The 13,412-nt window shown below is 39.0% G+C and overlaps 1 protein-coding gene across 1 annotated transcript in view; it reads right to left on the reverse strand.

The window, feature by feature from the left end:
• Positions 1–2,051: 2,051 nt before the first annotated feature.
• Positions 2,052–13,412, reverse strand: part of zgc:113531 (uncharacterized protein LOC541359 homolog) — a 55,791-nt gene continuing 44,430 nt past the window's right edge. The window contains exons 2-3 of the mRNA XM_039735618.1: positions 7,449–7,578; positions 2,052–4,773 (exon numbers count right to left, since the gene is read on the reverse strand). Of these exons, the coding sequence (XP_039591552.1) occupies positions 4,586–4,773; positions 7,449–7,578 (318 nt within the window). The 3' untranslated portion in view covers positions 2,052–4,585. The remainder of the gene's footprint in view (positions 4,774–7,448; positions 7,579–13,412) is intronic.

Genomic DNA, 13,412 nt, shown 5'->3' on the forward strand with positions numbered 1-13,412 from the left:
TAGTTCAGTTTTATGTGACATTCCAGATCTGGTTTATGTCCAGATTAAACGTTTTGCCTTACCCTGTTATGTAGGAGTGGAGCCCAAAATGAATACGATATTGGGATAAGCACAAATCATTAAATTTTTACAAATATTTATTTTGTCCAAATTTTTTTTCATTTATTTGTATTCGGAAAAAATAACGTAAAATCAAATAGACACTATCTGTGTCCGCCTGCTTGTGCTTAAGCTGCACCCCTACTGACATGAGCACGCGGTGAAGCTCCGCTTGCACTTTTAGGAAAACGTTGTACTTCGCAAGGCCACTTTATATTTTCCCTCATTGGACATGAAATATGTGACGCAAGTTTTGACTGGTACCATGATAGGTTAGTTCACCTACACGCTGGTTCCATAGTCACCATTTGTGTCACACGGTTGGAAACAGAGCGGTAATTTATATGTATACTTGCATCTTTTTAATTTCTTTTTTGACCGGGAGGATATTAGCATATTTGGTTATACGTGTTTGTTGCTGGGTATAACTCAATAAAGTGTATTTAAATAAAGAAGTCTTCATAATTATTGTATTTTTTCAAGAATACTGTAATAGCCTAATATAAGGCATGCAACACTGAAAAAAGTAAACTCATGGGTCATTTATTCTCACTCCTTAAAAAATACAAAATGAACTGAACATGAGCTAGTTCAAAATTGAAATGGTGAACTATGAACGTGAATTTATTCATTTTAATCTGTGTGAACTGAACTTTGAGCTAGTTCTTGTGAGGTGTGAACTTGCACAACTCTGGTCGTACTTCTACCACACTTGTTCTTTCTTTCGAGGTGCGAACCCTCAGCCTTGATAAACTCTGCAAGGATGAGCAAATGGCGATCTACCCTTCACCAAGTCCCCTAATACTTATTATTTCAATCACTCTAGATATAAAGACAAAGTATAGAAATGTAAAAGCAATATGATATTTATTAAGGTATAATACCTTATAATAGCAATAGAAGAAAGTAAAAAAACAAATAAAATTGATAACAATGCCTGGATGTATATATACAGTCCTGAAAATCAGCATTGTCAAGGGTAGATGTACTGAGCAGCTTTTTGATTCAGCAGTCAGTGTGATGTATGAGTTACGCTCTTCAACGTTTTGCTAAAATACCATATCTCTTTCTCAAGTGTCTTGATCTCTGACATTGTTCCTTTGTTGTACTTTGGACAAGACATACTCATGTTAAAGCCACAAGTGGAACTTTGAAACATGTGACATTACACACATTTGACTGGCTAGCTGTCCTGGTGATGGATGGCTCTACACAAAGGCTTTGATCCTGTATGTATCTGTGCAGTCTCTTACTGTGTCCATTTTCTTTTACCATTAACTTGTAAATTGACTGACTGTTTTAGACTATGAATGCCATAAATTCAATGGATAACAAAACAGAGTTATAAATTGCTGGTACATTACAAACAGAATGTACAGATGTATTTGTGTCATAAATTATTAGTCCACAAAAGTGTTTCCAATGTGAATTGCCTCCATACATTACTTAGTTCAGTTGCATTAAGGGCCCTGTAAATTCCTTTGTAAATTAATTTGTTTACAGTTCATCATGGTTTGTTTGAGCAAAATTAAAACTGGACGTAAGCAGTTTGCAGTTTCAAAACATGGCGATTTTTATTCTCCAGGACACCATCTCAAAGCATCACCACTGACTCGTCTCGCCCAAACACTTTATGTCAATTAAAACTAATACTACTATGACACCTAAACAATCACAGCCCTCACAAACCAGTAGTCTGTCTAGTCTGTCCTCGCCACTTCTTCATGTGTCCTATTATATATGAACTAGCTGTGTAAGCCTGTGCTTTAAAAAGCCTGGGCTCCAAGAAAATATTGAAATTGTCAGGAAAAAAGGTATTCCTTTATTTAATAGAACAACACCGATCCACTGCTGCACATGAATGTTTTATTCCCTCTATGGATCATGATACTGTATATATGAAGAAATGTGTTATTCATAGAAATACATTAGATCAGGCATTCACAATAATGTGGCAAAACGTTGCTAAAAGTGATCTTTATTTTAAAGGTGGTTTATAGGGAGAAAAAAAAAGCAGTGACAAGTGATTCATAACATATATTAAAATTACAGATGTATTAGAAAATAAAAAAGTAGCACCTTCTCTCCCCAGAAGCCCATGCCGGCATAGCCTTCTGCACATTCATACGACAGGCGACCTCCTGAATCCACCACACTTACGCTACCACAAAGGAATAGCTGAGGCATTTTGGGAAGACTTTCTATTTGCTTTCTTTTCTGTAGTTGTTTATATTTTATTGAATACAAACTGGGTCATTGTTATAGTTCCTATAGGAAATACTCACCCCTTGGATTTTATTGTTATACAATGCTGAATCACAGTGGATTTAATTTGGCTTTTTTGATATTCATCAGCAGAAAAGACTCATTAATGTCAAATTGAAAACAGATCTCTGCAAAGTGGTCAAAAATAATTACAAATACAAAATGCAAATAATGAATCACATAAGTATTCACTCCTGATGCAGCCAACTGATTTTAGGGATCACATAATTAATTAATTCACCCATCTGTGTTTTAATTAATTGCAGATTAAATGCACCTTATCTGGAAAGTCCAACTTTTGGTGAGTCAGTATGATGGCCTAATCTACACAACAAAGACAAAAGAGTACTCCAGGGTACTCTGTGAACACGTGATTGAAAAGCACAAGTCAGGAGATGGAGACAAGAGAATATTAAAGTCACTGAATACCCCTTGGAGCTCAGTGACATCAAACATTAAGAAATTGAAAGAGTATGGCAGAGCTGTAAATCTGCCTAGAGCAGTCTGTCCTCAAAAACTGAGTGATCAGGCAAGAAGACGACTAGTGAGAAAGGCCACCAACAGACTTATGAGAACTCTAAAGGAGTTACAAGCAAAATGGCTGAGACTGGAGGGACTGTTCAGACAACAACATTTGCCCAAGTTCTTCACCAGTTGTAGCCTAATGAGTGGGAAAGAGAAAGCCACTGTTAAAGAAGAGAGTTTGCTAGAAGACACATGAGAGACTGTCAAGTGGGCTGACATTTTGAGACCAAAAGTGAGCTTTTTACCCATCAGATTAAACACCATGATTGGTGTAAGCCAAACGCTGCACAAAAAACAGACCATCCCCACAGTTGCAGGATCAGAGTATGGGGATGCTACTCTGCAGCAGGCCCTAGAAAGCTTGTGATAGAAAAATGAATGCAGTAAAACAAAGAGAAGTTCTGGAGAAAAGCTGATGCAGTCGACTTTTGGGAGAAGATATGTTTTCAGCACCAAAGTCAAAGCCACAAAATGGCTTAAAAACAACAATGTGAATGTCCTGGAGTGGCCGAGTCAGACTCCACAGCTCAATCTAATTGAAGATTTCTACCTGGGCTTGAAAAAGGCTGTTCACTCCTGATCACCATGTGGCCTGAAAGTGCTTAAGCAGTTTTGAAAAGAAAAATGAGGACAAATGGCAGTGTGCAGATGTGCAAAGCCGACAGAGACAGAAGGCTGTCATGGAGCCAGAGGTGCCAATACTTAACACTTACCTGGAGGGGTTAAAAACATGTATGATTAATTATTTAGTGGTTAATATTTATAATTAATTTAGACAGGTCAGCACAGATCTGTTTTCACTTTGACATTAAGGACACATTTTCTGTTGATCGGTGTCAATAAGGGATGGGAGTATGCACTGATAGTGTGTTGCCGCACCTATCACACAGCGAACCGCCTGGATTGGGACCCGAGTGAAGTGGGTGACACCTCAGCCCCACACCGGAAAGCCAAATTAAATCCGCCAAGATTCAATGTTGCATAACAATAAAATGTGAAAACTTCCCATGATAACAATTTATGAAGTCTTCTATCTATTGGTTTTCTGATCAAGTTCAGGGTCACAAGGAGGAGGTGTCAGCATTGAGCACAAGTCCACTGCCAGGCTAACTCACTCATGTGGGCCAATTTTGGTTTGTCAAATAACTGCACATCTTTAGATGGTGGGAGGAAAACTGGAGTATTCAGGATGAAACACACAAGGACATGGAAAGAACATGCAAACGTCATATACGAAATGACCAGGTGCAGCATTCAAAACTCAGTAGGTGGACCTGCAAGTCAACTCTGCTAACCATCCACCTCCCCTCATCCACCACTACTAACTCTAAACGAAACCAATTCTTTCTGCCACCAAGGAAGTCATCTCAAAGGTCTAAATCCTGCACTCTCTTCATAGACAGAGCCTCTGTTGAAATTATACATGTACATACGAACGGAGTATTCAGTGACAATTTATTTCTGGCATATTTTTCCAAAATTATCAACTGACATTTCCCACTGAGAAAGGCACCTTTTCCCAAAACAGGCCCACAGTACTGTCATTTGTACTGGTGAACTGCTGTGGTGTTTATAAGGAATTAATCGCCAATACAATAGCTTCTAGATCCAGGATAAAACAGAGACATTTCAGTTTGTTGTAATCTATAGTCATAACTCCAAAAAGGGAAATGGAAGTAAAAATATATAAAACATCTTAAGGTAGACTGTGCACATCTTCTGGGTCACAGTTTGGCATTTTCATACACTTGGCCACACGATTGCCTTCCCAGTAGCCGACATCCTGACCATCATGGCACTGGCATTTGGTACACGAATCAATCCACATGGGTTCCCCTCCTGGGATCACTTGTGTTTGGGATGAGTCGGCATAACAGTTTGGACCTGAAATACAAAACGAACAAAAGAAAGAAATGCGAATTTTGTGGCACTTGAACATTAATCCATGCTGCACAGAGATCAGTCAAGTGTTTGAACCTTGTGATTGCAAGTAAACGAAAAACTCTGTAGCTATAAAAACTGTCACCATGACTTTGCTGGACACATATCAAGAGTTTAAAGTCATCCTACACTGGGCTAACCAATTCCATGTTCCCCAAAGCACTTTACAGATTATGCAGCAAGTTCTACATTGACAAAAAGGCAAGTGGCCTGACAGAAAGATTGTCACCAGTACTTTGAGACGTCTCAGGCTGGAGAAGTGTCTTCTCCAGTAACTACCTGAATAAAAATCCCAGTCTTAGCTCCATTCTGCATCCTTGTCCGAGCTGGGTACCTCAGAATGACTTCCAGTACTTTGTGAAATCAGTGACATAATTTCTACTATAACTTGGCCACTCAGGATTTGATGAGGCTTTTAACCCTAGAAGAGACCCCAAAAAAGGGATACAAGTGGTCTCATCCAGACAGAAAAAAATTGTTTTGGAGCAAGGGCACAAAGTCTGGGGCATGAAAAAGTTTGGAAAAATGCCATTTGGAAGTGAAATGTGGGGAAGCTGGTAACAAGTCAACATGCACTTTTGTTTACCTGGACTTTAAACCACAAGGCTAACAGTTCACACCTGCTTAGACCGCATAGTCTGCTTGTGCAGCAGCTACAAAAAGGACAATTACACAATTGTCATAGATGACACAGGTGGACCAGAATCCCAAAAGCAATGGATCGTCTCTTACCTGGCCGGGAAGTCTTTATGGAAGGATGTGGGTGGATGAGCATCCCAGCTGGGTTGGTTATTGGTACTGTCTTAATCTTATTTATTTATTTGGTTTGTACAATGCTATATACTGTATACCCTGCCATTCTTTCTTATATTCTGTAAGTGCCTTGAGCATGGGAAAGGCGCTATATAAATAAAATGTATCATTATTATTACCTTTCTCAGTTGGGAATCCATAATAACAGAAGGACAGAGGGAGACTACTACCCGAGGACATGTATTCCCCCTATACATTAGGTGGTAGAATCTCTCTGGTGGAACTCCCATTTATACGCCCACAGTGCATATTGAGAGCTGTAGTCCTGATGGGCGGTCCTGTTGAAATAATTAGGTGCTTCCAGGGGGAGCTGCAGGGAAGGGCTGCCCCTGCTTTGGGGATTCCACCTGACCTGGAAGTGCCTCTGTTGTGTAATGCTGTGGCACCGGAAGTACTCCCAGGTCAAACAAAAAAGTTAACTCACCTCAGTCTAGGAACTGGAGTTGAGAGGTAGAGGATAAGGCTTGCCTGGAGGAGAATGGAGGACGATACAAGGAATAGGAATTGTTATTGTGCCTATTGTGAGAAGTGCCTATGACAAGGTGCTCCATTTAATAAAAATACCATGACTGAACCTGGGGCTTTATTGTTCTACTTGTGTCTGGGGTTTTGGGGCTTGGTGACGTCTACTACAGGCCACAACATGTAAATAGTTGTAATGTGGTTCTGCACTTTTAAATACACTTACGCACAGGATAGACCCTCTATCAACTAAATGTAGTAATGAATTTTTATTATTGATGCCATGCAGGTGTGTTTATTATTATTATCATTAGTATTATTGCTTCAGTCAGAGCTTCCTCTCGTAGACTTCATGGGCGAGTTATCTCCACGCATTCTGGTTCCTAATCACTTCTTTCTGTTGTTTCATGCACATATCAGCGTCACACTCATCCAACTGCCCATTCCCTGCATAAGTGACTGTTCTAGTGACTAAATTATATCAGCCTCTCCCTGGTTATCTTGTCTTTAACAGATGAACTCCTTTTAATTCTACTTAGGACTTCCTTATTTGTGATTTTTGCTGTCCATGGCAATCATATGCACTCAATTGTAGTCAGTCTGCTGCTTTCAGTGACCATGTGGCTCCTTATGGGTGGTAACAGATTTATCATTCCAACCCATGACATGAAACAGGCACCATTATAGGGCAAGCTTCCTCATAAGCTTGTAACAGGTATTTAACTTATATTTACAAAATTCACAATAAAAATCTGAGCTTTGGCTTTAATTACTTGAGCATAAGTAAATGTAAGTACTGTATATACATTGCCCTCACAATAGATGAATAATGAAAGGAACTATATCACATATAATGACGGAGCTTTCCTTCAAAAGTGTCAGCAGGGTGTCCAAGATGGGGACTAGACACAGGTTCTAGAACTCCAAGCATGGAATCCCATAGCAACATTTCCCCTGTTTTGTATTTTTGTGGTCTCAGTTTGGCTTATTTCTGATGATGTAGCATAATATATTGCAAATGACAAGGTTTGTAAATCATTTCAGCTTTAGTCTATGAACCTTCCCAACTTGGAACGCTTTCTTTGAACAATCTGCAGTCTGAATTTGTCCAGGCAGGTTAAGTACTGTAGTATGCTTATGAGCAAGCAGTGTTTCATCATTGGAAGAGAACTTTGCAACAGTCTGACTTCAAAGACATCTTCTTGGTCATTAAGCCACACTCTGTGTTTTATCAGTTAGTGCATTTCCAGTTTTAGTTGATTCTAATATTATTTATTTTTGGTTTAAACTTTGCCTGTACACTTTCACATCCATCAAAACATTTTAACTACATTTTGTTTTACCTTCTTTGCATTCTGGACAGCATTTCCCTTTCTCATAGACAGGGTTAACACAGGGAGGTGGAGCACAGTCAGCCACTAAGCAGCGGGCAATGCCGTCTGAGTTGCATGTGCACTGCTCACATTCCGAAGGCTGTGGGAAAGAAAAAAAAACAAACACATAATCAAATTCAAAGTTTTGGGTTTTACATCCATCCAGCAGTATTTGAAAATACTCTATACGTGTCAGGGTACATGGATTTGGGAAGAGGTAGAAACCAAACTTTGATGGGTAGCTGGTCCATCATTGATCATACATGTTGGGCCAATCCTGTAAAGACCTGTTCAATTTCTGTTTGGTTCATATGGCCACTCATGTTACTCGCATTACATACATTAGAACACTCTAGACGAGAACAGGCCATTCAGCCCAACAATTCACAGTATCTCATTCATATCTTATAAACCTGGTGGAGGACAATAAACACATAGCCTCTACCTGCTAATCCGTTTAATTCAACACCTTATACGTAAAATGCCACCTCGAAGCCCTGTGAAGATGGTGCATGAAGCTGAAGAAGTTACTGTAAGTTTGTCCCAGTTTCCTCAAATTAAATTAAGAATTTGTGTTGTTTTAATTTAAATAATTCACATATATAAATTTTATTTTATTTTTTTAGTAAATGTCTGCCATCATTCAGCCCCAATATGCCAACACAGGGACATAAAAGCAGACTTTGCTTTCCATTACCTTTAGAGATATTACAGTATTTGAGCTCTAATGTCAATCAACCCAAGTACAACAGCTCAAGGAGTCCAAGCTGGATTTATTCATTTGTGTCATTTCAAGTCAAAATTTTTCCTTGCTCCCTATTTAACTTAACTTAGTGTTTGGACAGATTCCCATGGCCCCATAGCACTAATACTGGAAAAAGTAGATTTAGCGAGTAGATGAATATATAAAAGTGTGCAAGGTAAGTTTTGTTGCAGATACAATACAATACTATATAACATCAGACTTATATTAGTAGGAAAGTTTTTTGTAGGCTCTTTACTTTTATCTGAATACTTTTTCAGAATTCACTGCTTCACATAAATTTAGCTGCAAGTGTATGTTTTTTGTACACCTCTCAGCCAGTTTTGCAATCATTCTTTACTTTAAAATTGATTTCAAAGGGTTTCGCTCCAAAAAAGATACTATTCAAAATAAGACCGTGTGTTCTATTCCTGCATTTAAGGCCCAGAGAGATTTTTTCTAAATCATTTCATTTTTGTATAGTGGTCTTCACAGACGACCGGTATTCTGTCACATTTCGGTACCCATCAAACACTTGTGCATTTCTGTCTTCTGTCTGAATGATAGAGAGAGCGTAAGCACATCAGGTTTGTACCTTTTACTTTAGTTTCTGATTTCATCAGCATTTTCTAATAGTGTAATTTGAGGGATTTATTCAGCATATCCAGTGTATTTACTTGTAAATTTTATTTTAGACATTCTGAATTTTTACTTTTTTCATATACTTGATAAGTTTATTGTTTTCTTATTCTTTCCTCCCCTTCATTGGTATTTAATATGTTTGTTTCTTCCAATGACTGAATATTCATTGCTTGCTATGCCATATGTGACTTCTGCAATTTTTTTTTTCATATATTTTTACAGTATTTTCCATTAATGCGATTCCAATGAGCTTCCAATTGTGGATTGCATGTTAACGTACCTTCCGTAAAAAAAGAATGTGATGAATTGAAGATTTATCACATTCTTCTGTGGGATTTGTAAAATTTTATACATGTGATTTTCAAATTTTCTGTTTTCTCCATTATGCTTGTTGGTACACTTGTAGGTTTTAAAATATATGTAGCAGACATATGTGATTAGAGAAAAGTCCATTAGCAGAATAGTAATGCAGCATTTTAACTTGCATTTCCTTTTCTTCAAGAGCTTCTGTTTCTCAAGTTAATAAAAAAATTGGCACAATATTTAGTAATGTGATTAATGCATTTTATAGGTACAGTGTCCAGTTTGTTTCTTGATGTCCTGCATAGTTTCTCATTTCACTTTAGTTTGAATCTGACTAGTCAGGCTTTGCACCACTTGAGTTCTTATAAATTCTTCTGACATGCAGATAACAGCTTACTTGATTTTTATATATTTCAATATTAACACCAGTTGTTAAAAATAACTGAATTCCATGTATTTGTACACATTTGTAAGTAAGCAGACTGAACTTATTTTAGACTTGAACCCTGATTAGCAAATTTGACACATTTAATGTTACTGCTGTCATACTTAAAGAAAAAAATATTTAAATCATAGTTTACATGGTTCCCTAGTTTTTACCAGTATTATTATGAAACATACATTTCCAACCATTACATCCTTATTTTTCTATATTTTATTCTGTCCCCGTGTGTTTTTCTATTACTGTCTGCGAAGGCAGAAAAATCTGATATGGAAAGGTGATCTGTCAGCTCTATCTGCCACAAGTTGCTTTCCTTGCTTTTGACAACTACGGCAGCAAAATGTGATCAGGCAGTAAAAAATGGCAGAACACTGGCTCAGAGTGAAATGGCATTCTGTAAATAATTAAACCATACATTAGTTACATACCTGAACACAGAAGTTAGGTTGAACATGCAGTAAAAGAGGCAGTCAGTCATCTTCTAACCCGCTTATTCCTGAACAGGGTCATTGGGCGTGCTGGATCCTACCTCAGCTAGTATAAGGGTACAAGGCAGGAACAATCCCCAGGACAGGGTGCCAGTCCATGGCAGGGTGAACACACACCAGGGCAAATTTAATGTAGGGAGTCCACCCAACCTGCATGTCTTTGGATTGTGGGAGGAAACCCACAGAGACAACGGGAATAACATGCAAACTCCACGCTGGGAGGACCAGGGATGTGAATCCAGGTCTCTTTACTCTGAGGCATCAGCACTACCATGCTGCCCACAGTAAAAGAGTAAAATTTTCAATTTGATTAAGATAAACAATTCATGACACTATACGTCTATTAATATTATAATTGAGACAAAAAGTCCATTCAGCAGCATTCATGAAGAATTCTTTATTCTGTGGTTATAGCAGACAAAGTCACAGCTCTGGTGACCTACATCACTCTAATAAGATGATTAAATCCTTTTACTCTTAAACCCAAGGAGCCTAATATCATTGGTGTCATTCTCCACAGTCAGGAGTAGCAGCTTGGCAATATAGCAGTGGCAATAGGTGTCATAGTAAGATACAGAGAAAGGGGTCAGTATAAGTCCACAACAACAACAACAACATTTATTTATATAGCACATTTTCATACAAACAGTAGCTCAAAGTGCTTTACATATTAAAGAATAGAAAAATGAAAGACATAATTATAAAAAAATAAATCAACATTAACATCGAATAAGAGTAAGGTTCAATGGCCAGGGGGGACAGAAAAAACAAAAACTCCAGACGGCTGGAGAAAAATAAAATCTGTAGGATTCCAGACCATGAGACCGCCCAGTCCCCTCTGGGCATTCTACTTAACATAAATGAAACAGTCCTCTTTGGATTTAGGGTTCTCACGGAAGGGCTTGATGATGATGATGGTCACGTAGACTTCTTCCTTTTAATCCGTCCATCATTGTTGGAGCATCATGAAGCTTTGAGTAGGTGGAGGTGGCGCAGGCCACCACCACAAAGAAACCGGAAAAAGAAACAGAAAAGAGAGTAGGGGTCAGTACCGATTTTAGAGCCACCATGAATAGTTGTTATGATGAATTGAAGATACAGAGTATCAGGATTAAGTTAATGATTGGAAAGCTTCTATTTTTGAGCAAAAGACTAACAACTAGAGCTGCAATATGATCAGCAGCTCAAATCAGGGTTGGTCAGATTAAATTAGTGAATCGTCAGCCTGGAATTCAATACCAGGATTGACAGGGTATTTCTTACACAAGCAGGCAAGTCATTCTACAGCTTCTGTGCCTTATAGCTAAAAGCTCCAAGTTCCTCTATTGTTTTATTTATCTTTAGAATATTTAATAGACTCGGGTCCTCCCTGCGTGGAGTTTGCATGTTCACCCCGTGTCTGCATGGGTTTCCTCCGGGCGCTCCGGTTTCCTCCCACAATCCAAAGACATGCAGGTTAGGTGGATTGGCGATTCTGAATTGGCCCTAGTGTGTGCTTGGTATGTGGGTGTGTTTGTGTGTGTCCTGCGGTGGGTTGGCACCCTGCCCAGGATTGGTTCCTGCCTTGTGCCCTGTGTTGGCTGGGATTGGCTCCAGCAGACCCCCGTGTCCCTGTGTTTGGATTCAGCGTGTTAGGAAATGGATGGATGGATGGATATTTAATAGACTGAGGTTTTGTAATTGTAACATTCAGTCCTGGATGTTCTCAAGCATGCATGTCAGAGGATTACCTTTTGGGCTCATCTGAGGTACGTAACACAACTCCAGGATGTGAGGAGGCACTGTTGCTAACTGTATCGTCTTCCCTTCCCTTCAGTGCCGAGAAGATGCACAGTGAGGGAAACTAGCCCTGCCCCTTCCAGTCCCACCACTATAAAGCAAGGATGCCGCAGGAAGACGGCATCTACTTGTGGACTGAGCACACCACAGGATGGAACCTCGACACAAAGAGACTTACAGCCACTAAAAGACTACATGAAGTTATTTCCCAAAAAGTTTTTTGTTTTGTGAGACAAGCACCTGGTTTTGTTTTATGCTGTTAAAAGGATTTAAAATGGGAAAATCCGACTAGTGTCCCAACATTTCTTTTGTCTGCAGTGATTCCCTCAACCGACAAAAATGTAGTGTACGGTAGGCATAACTTAAGATGAGGAAGCAGGGCCAAGGCCATTTAAAATTTATACTCTACACTGTGTGCACAATTATTAGGCAAGTTGTATTTTTGAGGATTAATTTTAATATGGAGCAAACACAGTGCTATCAGTCAATCCAAAATGTTAATAAACCTGAAACCTGAATGTTTCACAACGGAAATGTGAGTGTGAACATCATCAGGGGAATACATATGTGCGCACAATTTTTAGGCAACTATTAGTGTGCAGATTTATTATGCAACTAAAGGAAAAATGAAAATTTTCCCATCTCACTTGTTTATTTTCATCTGTTATAGTGAGAATAATAAACAAACACCTCAAAATTTACAAATAAACATCTCTGACATTTCAAAAAAAATCAATCAATCAATCAATGACCAATATAGCCACCCTTCTTTCCAATAACAGTCATAAGCCTTTCCATTCATGGAGTCTGTCAGTTTCTTGATCTGTTGACGATCAGCTTTTTGTGGAGCAGTGACTACAGCCTCCCAGACACTCTTCAGAGAGGTGTATTGTTTTTCTCCCCCGTAAATCTAGCGTTTAAGAAGTGCCCACAAGGTCTCGATAGGGTTTAGGTCAGATGAGGAAGGGGCCATGTCATTATTCCTTCATCTTTAAGGCCTTTACTGGCTGGCCACGCAGTGGAGAACTTCGATGCAAGTGATGGAGCATTGGCCTGCATAAAAATCATGGTCTTTTTCCTGTATCACTGTTTGAAGAAAGTGTCTTCAAAAACTGGCAGTAGGTTTGGGAGTTGATTTTGAGTTCATCTTCAATGCAAAAGGTCCAACTAGCTCATCTTTAAAAATACCAGCTCATACCAGTACCCCACCTCCACGTTGGAGTGGAGCTCTGTGCCCATTACTGATCCACAGGTCCATCCATCTGGTCCATCAAGAGTCACTCTCATCTCATCGGTCCATAAAACCTTTGAAAAAATCTGTCTTCAGATATTTCTTGGCCCAGTTTTGACGTTTCAACTTATGTTTCTTGTTCAGTGGTGGTTGGGTTTCAGCCCTCCTTACCTTGGCCATGTCTTTGAGCACTGAACACCTTGTACTTCTGGGCACTCCAGGTAGGTTGCAGCTCTGGAATATGAAAGTACTGGAGGATAATGGGTTCCTGGTAGCTTCACGTTTGATTCTTCTCAAATCTTTGGCA

This window comes from Polypterus senegalus, chromosome 14 (genome assembly GCF_016835505.1).
Source record: "Polypterus senegalus isolate Bchr_013 chromosome 14, ASM1683550v1, whole genome shotgun sequence".
In the NCBI taxonomy this organism is placed as follows: domain Eukaryota; kingdom Metazoa; phylum Chordata; class Cladistia; order Polypteriformes; family Polypteridae; genus Polypterus; species Polypterus senegalus.